This window comes from Neolamprologus multifasciatus, chromosome 12, assembly GCF_963576455.1.
Source record: "Neolamprologus multifasciatus chromosome 12, fNeoMul1.2, whole genome shotgun sequence".
NCBI classification, from domain to species: Eukaryota; Metazoa; Chordata; class Actinopteri; order Cichliformes; family Cichlidae; genus Neolamprologus; species Neolamprologus multifasciatus.
The window spans coordinates 36,290,790-36,305,769 of record NC_140450.1 but is presented as its reverse complement, the minus strand read 5'-3'; the positions used below and the strand labels follow the sequence as shown (position 1 = coordinate 36,305,769).

Below are 14,980 nucleotides of genomic sequence, written 5' to 3'. Positions count from 1 at the left end.
AGGAATTGCTGGCTTCTTCTGCCTCAGACCCAGGAGGATGAAGAAAAGGACGAGCGGGATGAAAATCTCAAAAGCCAGCACCCACTGAATCGGAACAAGAAAGATAATTTACAGGATTATTTTTTCACTCCATTTCAATGAAACTGGGCTAAACCTAACCCAGTTTCAGGTCAGTGATCTTGAGTCTTTACCATTACACTCTCCTTGTCAGTTCCCATCACACAGTTCATAGATCATGTTTCACAATAGACTTTACAGAGTTTGCTTACTTTAAGATATCAATCTTTTACATCGGTGAGGGAGTGAGAAAGATGTCCGGCCTGCACAGCTCCTCTTCATTGCAATGCCAAACCCTTTTTATGTGGCCGTCACTCTAAAGCAGGCAGTGCAGTTTAGTTTGCTCTGTGGGTGCGTTACAGATTAAAGACACCATCAGAGACAGGCTGATAGGTTTGCTGTACAGTCCATCGCAAGATATGTGCCTCACAATCAGAGGAGGAGATGAGATGAAAAGATGCTGACAGAAGTGCCACAGTTTAAAACAAAGGTTCACAGTAGATTGCGTGCTTATCATCTCACATTTCTTTACAAATGTGAGATGATCAGGGTGCATTCTGACCACCAGAATAATTCTCAGAAATTACTCCTGAAATTTTCAAGCTCTTTGGCATCTAGGGCAACTTCTTGTCATCTTCTCTTTCAACACTCCTGAATTTGACCTGGACACGGACCCTTGCAGCTGCAGTGCATTTCATTTAATGAAATCTAAAACAAAGGTGTGTGCTAACAAAGCCAAATGAAGGCCTCGATTCTTCCCAGGAATCATGAATCATCTTGAATCTGACAGCCTCCTCTTTCGTAACACTGTCCACACAGAACTACTGGAACCATGATGTCTTTGTGCTTCTGTCTTGCCCACAGATACACAGCCAGCTGCTGCGTGTGCGTTCTGTTTGTGAAGGTTAGCGCAGACAAAGAGGCCCTTTAGACAGAGACAAGAGTCCACTGACACAGGTTACAATAAACAAAAATGTCTCTTCTCACATATCAAGTTCTGTTATAGATGATCCGTTTAATCTGACAGCACTCTCACACATCTCAACTTTGGTACACTTGAAAAAGAAGCTAGAAATAAGGAGATTTTAATGTGATTTTTAAACTGTATTACTTTTCATTTCTTGGGGAACAAAACAACCGTTTTTTTGTCTGAGTCTACACACAAACACAAACACAGGCAACCCCGTTCAGCTACTTAGTGAGGACCTTCATTGATATAATGCTTTCCCTTGCCCCCTAACCATTAAAAATGAATGCCTAACCATAACCCTAAACCTAACCATAACCTAATGGTAATCCTGACACTGAAACCACATTTTGAGCCTCAAAAATGCCTTTAAATGCCTTTAAATTTGTGAGGACCGGGTTGTGTGTCCTCACAAGTGACTGTTGGTTCTCACAAGTATAGTACAGGGTGGATTTATATGGATACACAGTAATAACATGGGAATGGTTGGTGATATTAAAGTCCTGTTTGTGGCACATTAGTATATGTGAGGGGGCAAACTCCTCAAGATGAGGAGTTTTTGGTATAAGTATATGATGTGTCGATGAATTTATATAGTCAACATCATCAATTAAACAGCTTTCTACTCTCCCAGAGCACTCAAAGCACTTTAGACAACATGCCTCATTCACTTTTTTCTATACTTAAGTGCTTTTTATCTAACATTCAAACACATTCATACTCTGATGGATGCATCAGTGAGCAACTTGGGTTAGTATCTTGCCCAAGAGGATTTGGCATGCAGACTGGAGCTGCCGGGGATCAAACCACCAACCTTCTGATCAGTAATGTATGGAGCTTGGAAAGAAAAGCTAGTGTCCAGCTGATGTGAACAGTGAAGGCTTCTGTTTTGATACACATATTTTGAACAGACACAAAAATGGATGTGCCATGGACTCCTCAGTGTCATCCATTGTAGGAAGGCTGATTATGGGAGAGGTAAGTGACGGAAGCGACGGACAAGGTAAGCGACTCATGTTGTAACTGACGTCAGACGCCGGAGATTTTGGCGGAAAATTAAAGCGAATGGTAGTTTAGAATTGAACAAACTCCTTTAAGCTTCAGTATTACCAAATACACTTATCAATTGTCTTATAACTAACACCCTTTGTCTAAATCATCTCCAACACCCTGGAGAACAACGGGGAGAGTGTAGAGGCTCTCCAAGATTACACTGATCAGTGCTTCCAGCGTCTCATAATGAAGAAGGCCCAGAGTGCATCTTCCCTGTCGTCGAAAAGATGTCGCCCGAAGGTGGCACGGATGCCCCTCCAGTGGTCCTCCTTGGGCTCTCGCACTCTGGGGCCTCTAGATGTCTGGAGCCTGGATCTCCTCCATGCCTGCTTCATGCCCTGGGGGCGGGGCTATGGCTCTCTACATCCTCTTGCAGACCGTTACATGGGGAAACCATTTGAATACAAGCGCGCCGATCCACACAGGTGTGCACACGGGTGTTCACTATTCGTAGACTTAAATCACACCTTTCTTGGCTGCTACTTCAAAGCACATTGTGCGCTGTCTGTCCTGCGTGCTGCACAACAACATTCAATATTTAGTATTTACTGCTGTTTACACTTAGCTAGATTAACGTGATGGTGTTGTGTTTAGTATGTTGCTCTGTTTTTTTGCTTGTTTTCTATTCTTTTTCTCTCAACAGGTGATCCAGGAGATTTTTTCCCCCTTTCTCACTGTCCCTCTCCCCTTCTGTTTTTCTTTTCCTTCCTCTTTCTTTCTCCTTTCCTATCCCTCAGTCATGTCTGTCCCGTCTGTAACAACTGAAAATAAAATAAAATAAATAATAAAAACAAAGGTCGATCAAATGGACCAATACGGCAATGCCGTGATGATCCATTTGGCAAAATAAATCCATTGGGTATCCTTGTTGGTCTTCAGACAACAATTCTGACGGCTAAAGAACCAAATGAGACAGGCAAAAAAAAAAGAAAAAGAAAAGATGTCGCCCGGCAGATTCCCTCAGCACAACATTGCCAGCCGGCAAAGATATCGCCGACTGGAGTCAATCGACCAACGATTGTCCAGTTTCGATGCAAGGCTGTCCTTGGTGGAGACTCTTCACCGGGAATTTAAATCCTTGCGAGAATCCCTGGAGTTCAGCCAGCAGCAGGTGGAAACGCTCGCTGCTGAAAATGCCACGCTAAGGGAGTCGGTGAAATGTCTCACAGACAATGTTACTCAGCTAAATAGAGAAAATAAAAAAATAAAAGAGACAGTTATTGATCTACAAGCTTGTGGCATGCGTGATAATCTGGTATTTTCTGGTATTCCAGAAGCCGCTGGAGAAGATGCGGAGATTACGGTGAAAAGCTTCATCAAAACCCACCTGACGCTGCCGGGGGACACGATGAAGAACATCGCCTTCGATAGAGTGCATCGCCTCGGCCCCATGCGGGCCGCGACTGGGAGACCACGTCCTATTGTAGCCAAATTCGGCCACTTCAAACAAAAGGAACGGGTGAAAAGTTGCGGAAGGGAATTAAAGGGAACGGCAACGCAGGGTCCTCTTCCCAGGGCTCCCGCGCTGTCATTGCTGTGGACTGGCTGTACGTGGATGGACAGCTTTACCGTGACCCCGGCATCACTCCGTGGCTGTATTAACTTCACACCAGATAAGAATCCGCTACACCCTTTCCCTATCCACTCACACTAACTTGCATTAACATCTCTTTAACTTACCGGTATCAAATCGCATCTTAAGTGTGATTTCATAGCAGAATGAACACCGTCACTCTCCGTCAATGGTCTAATTGGAATGTTTCCGTTAGGGATGGGTACCGGTATCCGGTGCCATGATGACCAAAACTTCTGGTCTCAGATTTGCTTAAAAACCTTTCATCTAATTAGAAATCCCAGTCTTCAATTAATTCAATACAAAATACTACATAGAGTGCACTATACAGGTCATCGGATGTTCAAGATGGGCTTTGCGTCTACCAACAACTGCTCACACTGCCAAACCAATTCACCGGACAATTATATCCACGCTCTTTGGTTCTGTCCACCAGTTCAGAAGTTTTGGCGCGAGATATGTGAAGACTTATCAAAGTGTCTGAAATGTAACATTCCAACTTCCCCTTTAGTGTGTTTGTTGGGCAGCTCAGATAATGTCACTACAGAGAAGAATATAGCCCATATGGTTTTCACTGGATAGCCAAGAAAACAGTCCTCATGAACTGGAAAAATAAAAATAATCTTAATTCTAACCAATATAGAAATTATCTATTAGATTACATTAGTCTTGATAAAGCCTCTGCCACCACATCAGATCAATTGCTCTGGGCTCCTTTGATCAGCTCCATCACCTAGTGGGGGTGGGGGGGTCATAGTTTAGTCCCACCTTCGCTGTTGTGATTGGTGTGGGGGTAGGGTCAGGCTTAGGGCGTCGGGGGGTTCCCCAGGAGCATCGCCCTTGGAGGGCTCAACCTGAGGTAGCGGTCATGGCCTATTAAGGGCTCTGTTGGCTCTTAGGTGACGGTTTCCTTGTGGCTGCGTGCAGCGGGGCTAGGGGAGGGTCTGTGCTGACGGACGGGGGTTACTGACCTGGTAGCCTGGCTGTCCCTGGGTGGGTCCGGGACGGGCGTGAGGTTCTGGGGGCGCTCCGTCTCTGGGCTAGGGCCCTGGCTGGGCCTCGGGGGCTTGGGTCCTGGTTGGTGTGTTGCCGGGGTTGTGGGCGGGTGGGTGTATGGGGGCCCAGTTCTGGCGCAGGGTGCCGCCGGTGCATCGAGCCACCTGGGGGACTCTTCAACTGGTGGGGGAGGTTATTACAACTTGCAAGAGTTCTCCTCTCTTCAGGAACTCTCTCTGCAGGAGGGGGAGATCCAGGAGAGCTGGAGGAAGTTCTCAGCCTGGGCGTCTATTGTCTTGTGTAGTCTGGAAGATGAGTGGATGACGGGGTGGGTGCAGTTTTCTCTGTGGTGGGATCGGGTGGGCCGTCCCGGGCTCTGTGGGGCCGGGTGGCGCTGCTGTACTGGGCCCCGGTCCAGATGGGCCTGGGCCCCCTTTCCCTGGCGGGTTGCAGAGCATGGGGGTGCCTACTGGAGTCAGCGGGGGAGCTGGCCACAGGGAGGGGTCACTTGCCCCTCTCTTACTTCCCTCCCCATCTCCAGCTGCCTCCCTCTTCCCGCTCCACCACAATCACCCACACATGCAGGGCCTTGGGGTAAAGATGTGTCACCAGGGTTCAGGGGAGGCATCCCCCCCTCTGTCCCCTTCTGGCTGCCTCTGCCTCAATTTTATCCCACAACTTAGACATTCACATTACTCACACTCTCATAACACATACATATAGGACCTTGGGGGTGGGCACGCTACACGGCATCCAAAAGACCATCAGGGTGTACACCTCACCCCCGGCGTCGTTGCCCACCTCTCAATTTTAAATACACGTAGACACTGAGGGCTATCAGGAGGGGCTATGCGCTTACCTGCTGCTCTCTGGCAGGTAGCTCCATGCCCTCCTGGGTTTTAAAGGCACCTTAGAACACACATGCATCAACACTACATATGAGCGGGTGGAGGGAGGTTTGGAGTCTTCACACACCCCCGTTCTCTGCAGCCTGTTGGAGCGGGGGGGGGGGGGGGGGCAGGAGGAGGAGTTGGCCGTCCGACTGGGGTCTGGAGTGTGGGGCCTCCCTGCTGCTGCCGAGTCGGGGCGGTCTGCTTCTCCCCACCGCAGGGAAAAGGGTAACACCACCTGGGTCTGGGTGCAGTTTCCCCCTCCAGGGGCAAGAGTACCTAGACCCGGTTCTTAGAGTACGCTTGGGGAGTGTGATTGTGTGTACAGTGTCTCTCTATGTCTGTCTCCATGTTGGTTGAGTGTTGAGTAAGTGCATATGAGAGCATGAGGGTGGGAATGGATGTTTGTATCTGTGTGTGCCTGTTTGTCTGTGTCTATATGTCAGGTTGGGTATCAGACGCCACCTCTCTGATGACATCTCAGGCCATCTAAGGTATGGAGGCCTATCTCCCCCCACCACTTCCCCTACCAGTGGCAGACGCCCTCAGACATTGGTGCGTTGGTGGTTCTTTGTGTCCGGGGATGGGCGTCCAGGTACACATGGCTTACTCCTAGGAGTGAGCCGGTCGGGCCCCCGCTCAGGCTCAGGTTGGGTGCCCTCAGCCTCTCAGTCTGGGGCTCGGTCACTCTGGCACAGCTGGCTGCCGACGGAGCTCACGGGCACGTCACTGCAACCCCCCCTGGCTTCTGCTCCGTGGCTGCTGAGTGACCCCTCATCTGGGACTCTCCTCAGCTCTTTCTGGGACAGTGGCGCGGCTGCCCCTCTGTTGGTCTTCCTTGGTCTCTTGTGTTCTGGGGGCCTCTGGATGTCTGGAGTTTTGATCTCCTCCATACCTGCTTCATGCCCTGGAGGACGGGGCTGTGGCTCCCCCCCCCCCCCCCCCCCCCCCCCCCACACACACACCCTCTAGCAGATCATTACATGAAGGAACCTTTTAATACAAGTGCGTCCATGCTCACAGGTGTACACACGGGTGCTCACACACACAAACTACACCTTTTTTGGCTCCTACCTCAAAGCACACTGTGCGCTGTCGATCTTACGTGCTGCACAATAATGTTTAATATTTAGTATTTACTGTTATATTCACATATATCATTGTGATGTTGTTTATTATGTTGCTCTTTTTTTTCTTCTGCTTGTTTTCTCTTTTTTCTCTCTCAACAGGTGATCCAGGTGATTGATGTTTGTATTTTTTGTCTGTTTTTGTTTTGTTGGTTTTTGTTTTTTGCCCTTTATCCCCGTCCCTCTTCCCTGCTCTTTTTCTTTCCCTCTTTCTTTTCCCCAGTCAAATCTGTCCCGTATTTAGTGAAAATAAAATAAAATAAAAAATAAAAGTTCAATCAAATGGACCATTACAGCAAGGCTGGGATGGTCCATTTGGTAAAGTAAATCCGTTGGGCATCTTTCTTCGCCTTTAAACAATAATTCTGATGGCAAAAGAGTCAAGCGGGACAGGCAAAAAAAAAAAATTAATTAATTAATTAATTTTAAAAAAAGGAAAGAAAGGCTCTTGGCTCTTCTAAAGGGACAGTATATAGCCACTGGTACAGATACATGGACGGCACCTGTGTCAAAATAAAAACTCAAAAAGTGGAATTCTTCACTGCTCACATCAACTCAGTGGATAGAAACATAAAGTTCACCAGGAAGACATAAAGATAACAGTTTCCTGTTTGTGGACTGTGCTGTAAACATTGAGGAGAATGGAAACGTCAACACTGAAGTTTACCGGAAGCCCACACACACAGACCAGTACCTTCTCTTTCACTCCCACCACCCTCTGGAAAACAAACTGGGAGTAATTTAGGACTATGCAAAGGAATAACACTGTCATCCCTTATGTAACAGGTTTATCAGAGAAGCTCATACATGACGTCCTGGTCACCCAGCCACACCCTCAGACAAACACTGGTTCATCCCAAGAACAAATCTCCCAAACCTAATATAGACAGTGTATGCTGTGCAGTGCAACAAGTAGTACTCAGACCTCAGAGAAACCAAACAGCCACTGCATGAACTCATGGCACAACATAGAAGAGCCCCGTGACAGGACAAGACTCAGCTGTTCATCTGCCTCTAAACTACGGCTACCACAAACCATTATTTTGATAGTCGACTAGTCACCGATTATTTTTACGATTAGTCGACTAGTCAGATCATCATCCATTGGACGTAAACGTACAGCTTATTGCACCAGCAGCATCTGCTCTTATATAACTATCATTAGCTTACAGCTTTAAGTGTTTAAGGTCTGTGCTAACTAAAAATAAAGACAAGATGATAGTTTATTAAATTTTAATGAAATTTGCAGATTGTTTCGGTGAAGTTTAATAAACTCCTTGTTATCTAAAATATAACAGGACACCGGAGTAAATTCTCCAGCATCTCACACTTCTGATAATCAGCTGTCTGCTTGACGTTTATTCAGCTGTGTAAAAACTATAACTTTAATCTCAGCCAAACTACTTATTTCTTTTGGGATCTTACAAAGCTTCAAACGACGCAACAACTATTAAATTTCCAAAAGTTGATTCTGTTCATCTGGACGTAGCGTTTTCTGGGAGAAATGTTTCGTCACTCATCCAAGTGACGTCTTCAGTCTCAGCTGCAGGTTTCAACCTTATAAACAGAACATTTGCATAATGAGTGAAACCAGCCCACTGAAGGAACAATGGGCTGGGAGGTCAGTTCCTTCATCATAATTATGCAAATTCTCATGACCCAACTCTCTGTGAATGGTACTCATGGCCATTGATCAGTGGGTTTTGGTCAGTGGTTGTTGATCAATGGTCATGAGAATTTGCATAATTATGATTAAGGAACTGACCTCCCAGCCCATTGTTCCCTCAGTGGGCTGGTTTCAGTCATTATGCAAATGTTCTGTTTATAAGATTGAAACCTGCAGCTGAGACTGAAGACGTCACCTGGATGAGTGACGAAACGTTTCTCCCAGAAAACGCTACGTCCAGATGAACAGAATCAACTTTTGGAAATTTATTTTCCTAGATGATTGAGATGCATCAAGAACTATTAAATTACACACACATCCACAAATGTGCAATAATCTTTTCTGGCATTGTTGTATTTTTACTCAGTTGTATACAGCATTTGTATTCTATTTTTATCTTATTGTATATTTTATTCTATTTTATCCTACTGTATATAGTATTTTATTCTATTCTGTACAGTTGTGTACTGTATTTATTCTTATTGTATTCTAATTTTTGCTTCAGAACTTTTGCACTGTCCACTTCCTGCTGTGACAAAACAAATTTCCCACGTGTGGGACTAATAAAGGTGATCTTATCTTATCTTAAATTAGTCGTTGACGATTTTGATAGTCGACGTAATCGTGAGTAGTCGACTAATCGTGGCAGCCCTAATCTAAACCAACAACAACTGTCTGCTACCAACAATGCCGTTTTGACATCACTACCCACACGCTTTAATATCCACTCACATCTACTGTACATCATCAGGTGATCACATAGAGTGAGGGAAGGTCTCACAATGGTTGCACCCGAAACCTCTGCCCATAATAACCCTTTTTTCACACCGTGGCTCATGTGATGAGGTACATGATCAATAGGTAAAACTCCCACTAGGGTTCACATGCCTGGGACTCTGCACCGTTTGGTTTTAGAACTGAAGATGTTTCTCGGAGGAGAGCTGAAATGTCTTCAAGAACCTCAAAGAAGTCCAGTTGCTTTCATGTCCAAGGTCCTCAGACTACGATGATGTGGATGACTGAGAACCTGCATCGACATGTTCTTCTGATCAGCAGATGACCTGCTCTACCTCCTTTTATATGAGACAGTTGTGTTTTTATTTAACTAACATCAAATGGTTCCCACTATGAAACGTAACCTGTAACTTGTCTTCAACAACATTAAAAATCTAGTTAACCATGTTCCAGCGAATGTCAGCGCCACCTCTGTTGAAGACTGAGAGGTTTCTGTAATATTTAATTGGAAATCGATTATATATTCCAGAGGTAGGCAACTCCAGGCCTCGAGTGCCGGTGTCCTGCAGGTTTTAGATCGCACCCTGGGTTAACACACCTGAATCACATGATTAGTTCGTTACCAGGCCTCTGGAGAACTTTGAGACATGCTGAGGAGTCATTTAGCGCTTTAAATCAGCTGTGATGGATCGTGGACACATCTAAAACCTGCAGGACACCGGCACTCGAGGCCTGGAGTTGCCTACCCCTGATATATTCGATCATAACTACCTTCCAATCTGCAAATTACCCCTAAAACATAATTAGCAGCTTATAGCTACTGGAACACAGAAACGTGCTGATTAATTTCAGTCTGACTATTAAAAACAGTTCACAGGAAGCTTAGGATTATGAATAGGATTTTAATCAATACTTAAGTAACATGACTCGACTTCAGTGTTTGACACAGCTGATCAGGCAGTTTTCCTCAACAGGCTGTGAAACAGGGCTGACAGTTTTATTTCATCAATTGCTGTTGTTTATTTATATACCTGTTTCTCCTCATCCATGCACTCCACAAACATAACATAACTGCCACGTATACTTCTTCCATACTGTAGAACCCTCCCCTCCAAAATAAAATTTGGTTCTATGCATTTTTTCCTTGCTTGACTTTGAATTTCTGATATTTGAACAGTTAAAACTGAAGTCTTTACCTTCAGCCTAAAATCACCTCTCACTAATAAATCCTCCAGTTCTTGGTTTAAGTCACCTGACTGACACATCTTAGCATTTCTGTGGAAAAACAAACCATCACAAAAGGCAAAAGATGATGATGGTCCAGAACTACCAAATGTTTGTCATCACTTCTTCACCAACAGATTGCAGTGCGTTTCATCACGGATCATATCAAGCTCCTGAAACTCAGCGTCCACTCACAGCAGGCTCTCTGTGGACAAAGCTCAGAGCTGCCTTTCATTGTCTCCAGTATTTTGCATCAGAACTGCTTTAATAGTCTTATAATAGTGGACAGCCTGCTGTGAATACTTAAAAATAACCAAGTCTTCATTTAACCCATTTGGAACAAGCTCGAAATTTGTCAGAAAAGAGATATTTAGATATTTTTTAACAATTAAATGTGATAAATCCAAAAAACAGCAAACAAACGGAAAATCACACACTTTGTGCACAAAACTTTAAACAGAAATTCACAATTAATTCCTCACATTTTAGTCCAACCAGAACCCGAATGTGTTCTCACGTCACCGTTATTGATCATTGATATTTAGATATCAGATCTGATCAGACCAACAAACACCTGAGTGCTGCACTCTCTCTGTGAAACCAGGTTTTCAGTATTGAAGGACAGGTTTATATTCAGTTTTGATCAGGTATGAGTATTTAATATGTATTACATAGCACACACTGCAGATCTGTTAATATTCCTACACCACACTGTCAGGCCTTGTCTGAGTAAGGAACACAGCCTCGTCTGTAAGCATGTAAATTACACACAGTTGGTGAAGGAGATCCGAACCTCGTCAGTAACTTCATCCATGTGTGGAGCAGAACAATCAGAAGCTCAAACTGCATCTAAATGAAGTCGAGTCGAACTTTGAAACCCAAGGATTTCGATGTCACGTCTCCGGTGCGAGCCCTCGGTGGTCCTTAAAACGTTCCTCTACAGATTCGCTCTGTTATCAGGCAGGAGCTTCATTCTTCATCCCTCCATCTCTAAAGTCTTTCTCTCTCGTATCCTCTCCTTTCCTGTTGTGTTTCCGTTTTTGTGTTATCTCTTCATTTAAAATCTTTTTCTACGAGTCCTCAGCTATTCGTGGTCTTCATAGATACCATGCCAGCCCACTTCTGTTTACTACATCTAGGTCAGACGCACTACTAGCTGCTGGTACCCCAGACTCACACCACATTACAGCAGAGCCCTGGGTTTCATTACTGTCACAGGTATGTATGCCTTCTATATTGTGCATCTACACAAAGGTGCGTCTCGAAACTGGAGAGTTTTCACTTAATACAAGATGCACCGTCTAAAAACAAGTTCCTACATCTTACTGAAATGTTTCTCTGTAGCTCATTGTGTCTTATTTTAAGTGTCATGAGATTAGAAATAAGACAAATATAATCGGTAAGATTGTGAGTTTTTGCCGCGTGGTGCCTCGGCTACGTTTAAAGAGAAAGAAAAAGAAAACTACCGACTGATCAGCAGTTCTGTGACCAGGCGAGGCCCGCTTCCCTTCAGACCTATCAGTGACATGGCTGCATTTTGTTGGTGTCTTCCAGCAACACCAAAAACACCATGTGAGACAAATATAGTGGACAACTGCAAAAATGTTTCCATGGTTAAGAAAACCCCTTCAAAACACTGTCCGGGGACACAAAACTCTTACAAGCGCTATTAGCAGCCAGCAAAGTATCAATAACCAGAAAGTGGTTAAATCCAACTCCGCCAACACTTGAGGATTGGTTTACTGTGGTTTTCAAAATATTTAAAATGGAAAAATTGACATTCTTTTTAAAAATTCGAAAAGACAAATTCTACAAAATATGGAATAAATGGATTAGCTTTGTGTCCCCCATCCGCCCTGAATTTGGGTAAGACCAGCCCTGAATTGAATCTCCCATGTATCGTACAATGTCAGGTTGACCCTCAACTTCATAATATGTACCTAATGTAGTCTTTGTAAACAAACATGCTGCATCATGTAACTGTCAAGCCAATGAGTTAATCTTCTTTTTTTTGCTATCAGAATGTAAAACAAAAGGACGAAGAAAAAGGTTTTTTTTCTTCTTTTGACTAAATAATGTCAATGCACTTGATTGTAACAAGTCCCTTTTTTTTTCTTCAATAAAAATATAATTAAAAAATAAAAAATAAACAAAAAAAACAAAACAAAACACACTGTCCAAGTCAGGAACACTCTGAAGGAGGTGGGAGCATCATTATCAAGTGTAAAAATGTAAATACAGAAGGTTTCATAACACAGTGTAACGTGTGTGTTGTACTGTAATAACCAGCACATTTATCACAGGAAAGCTTCGGACCGACGGAGCCGAGATTAGTTTGCACCTGAAATAATGGAACAGCTGATTATCCAAAGCAAACCCCATTATCTGTCAAACATGATGGATGTGTTATTATGACATGGACAGGTATGGCCGCCAGTGGAGCTGGGTTACAGGTGTGTATACATGATATAAGTGATAAAGAGTAGAGTGCGGTCCTGGGCCCTCCCTAACCCTGGTTCTGTCCCAGTTAGTCTGTCATTGCCAAAGACTTACTCAGAAGGGATTGTCTGAGTGCAAGTGCACTTCAGGGAACTGCTGTTGTGATTTGGTGATGATCAAACTGCAAAAGCAACTCCAGAGTTTGACTCCACGAACAAGAAGCTGAAATATCTGCTCGAGCAGAAGGATGTCACACAGCATAAATGAATTACCTGAACACTGCAGTCAGAATTAAGCTTCACAATATTCCTGTTGCCATAAATCTTAACGTGAGAAAAGTTCATATGAAATCTGTTTCATTGGGTGGTGCTGAAGTAGCTCCACAATGACAACAACATGTTACAGCCTTCGTTCTCAGGCTGACACCAAACATGTTGTAATATTTCTAAAACACTACAACAGCTGTTGAATATGATCACGATCATAATCGTGATCAGTCCACGCCAACATGGCTCACAGACGCTGCATAGGCCTGCTCACAATTCATACAGTTGTTTATGTCGAAGCAACCTGTTCGCCAGCACGGGCACACGCACAGTGCACGTCCCTGCTCAGCAACACCCAGCCACTCTCACGCTGCGGTATTATCCTAATGCCTGATGGGAGCATATGCAGACCGGAGCAGGCGGAGGTAGAATTAGTCCAAATATGATCTGTGGGCAATGCAGCAGCAGCGGGGCAGCACAGCCACACTTACCGGCCCCCGCCTCTTCAGAGAGATGTTCTTCCACAGCAGAAGATGGAGTTGGTGCAGGAATCCCATTTTCCTTTCCACTTTTACTTCACTGTGTCCTAAATGTAACAAATTAGCATAACGGCGGTGACGTCACGCTGGATTTAGAAAACAGGGGGATTTCTATCCCGTTTCTGGGCATCCTGGATCCGATTCAGCCAATAACAATATTAGTATTCTTATTTTAGCGCAGGCGGAAGGAAAATGAGCATTTATCCGAGAGCGGCGGCAAAATGCGTGACGGGACTGTGTGTCATCCTCTGTAAACACTTCACAGTCTTGCTTTATCATGCAACTGCTGGAGTTGGAACAGGGAAGCAGTTTGGGAGCAGCCTGACAAGCTCCAAACCACAGACTTCCGATGGACCTTTCAAAACAAAAGCCTCTTGACTCAGATTTGGACGGTTAGAGCCACATTACGAAAAGAAACGCTGTTCATCGTTATGAAAATAAAGTAGTCAAATCTATTTGGATTAAAAAGTCAAAATGTGAAGATTACACTTGTTTCCCTCAACAGAAGCTGTGAATAGATCCTCTCTACTGGACGAAGCTTTTATCTGTCCTCTGACCAGTGGCGGTCCTAGCCTGTATGGCGCCCCGGGCGAACACTCCCTCTGCCCCCCCCCCCCCCCCCCCACACACACACACATAAAACATATTAAGGATTATACATTAACATAAAACTGTTGTCGGAACCATACTGAATTTTGCCAGAGAAACACACACACACACACACATAAAACATATACACACATGTATGAAGAGAGAGAGAGTATGCATTGTATGCAAACAGCTACCAAACAGCCATCATAATTCATCATACAATGAGAACAGGACAAATCAACAACTGACAATGACTAATTAATATTAAAATCTATAACATAATGTATTGTTTGGAGTTTAGTCTGTTACTGTTGCTATTTTTACCATTTCTTCTTGGAGCAACTGTAACCCACATCATTTCCTTAGGGATTAATAAAGTATTCTGATTCTGATTGGTTCAGGGTGACCTGCCATTATCCAATCACACATCTGCTTACCTGCATCTTTTGCTCGTTTCTCCTCCTCTTCTTTTCTCTTTTTTCTAAACTGAGGACCTGATGGCTTTGAACTTTTCTTGTCCATCTTGGTTTTAATTTTGCACTCCAGTATGAACACAAATCCCTCAACCCGAGGATCACCACAACATGATCTAACAGACCTACACCTTAGTTCACAGATTCACTTTGTCTAAGGTTTATTTCTGGGATTTCACACAACCCAGGATTCAAATCATGAATCCATAATAGGCTTTGATTTACATCATTATGAATGAAATGTTCTCTATTTCAGGAACCCCCCCCCCCCCCCCTTTCGACGGGTTGTGTGTGAGACTTTAAATCATCAAACTGTAAATTATAAATTTTAAATTGTTATTGATCCTTTACCCCGAGTCCTAAAGTGTATATTTATTTTCTTAC

At 44.1% G+C, this 14,980-nt stretch overlaps 1 protein-coding gene across 1 annotated transcript in view; it reads right to left on the bottom strand.

Annotated features, from left to right (window-relative positions):
• abca2 (ATP-binding cassette, sub-family A (ABC1), member 2) overlaps positions 1–13,891 on the bottom strand; it is an 87,413-nt gene extending 73,522 nt beyond the window's left edge. Inside the window, exons 1-2 of the mRNA XM_085178918.1 lie at positions 13,485–13,891; positions 1–84 (exon numbers count right to left, since the gene is read on the bottom strand). The exon at positions 1–84 is cut by the window's left edge and continues 10 nt beyond it. Of these exons, the coding sequence (XP_085035044.1) occupies positions 1–84; positions 13,485–13,550 (150 nt within the window). The 5' untranslated portion in view covers positions 13,551–13,891. The remainder of the gene's footprint in view (positions 85–13,484) is intronic.
• Positions 13,892–14,980: the final 1,089 nt, after the last annotated feature.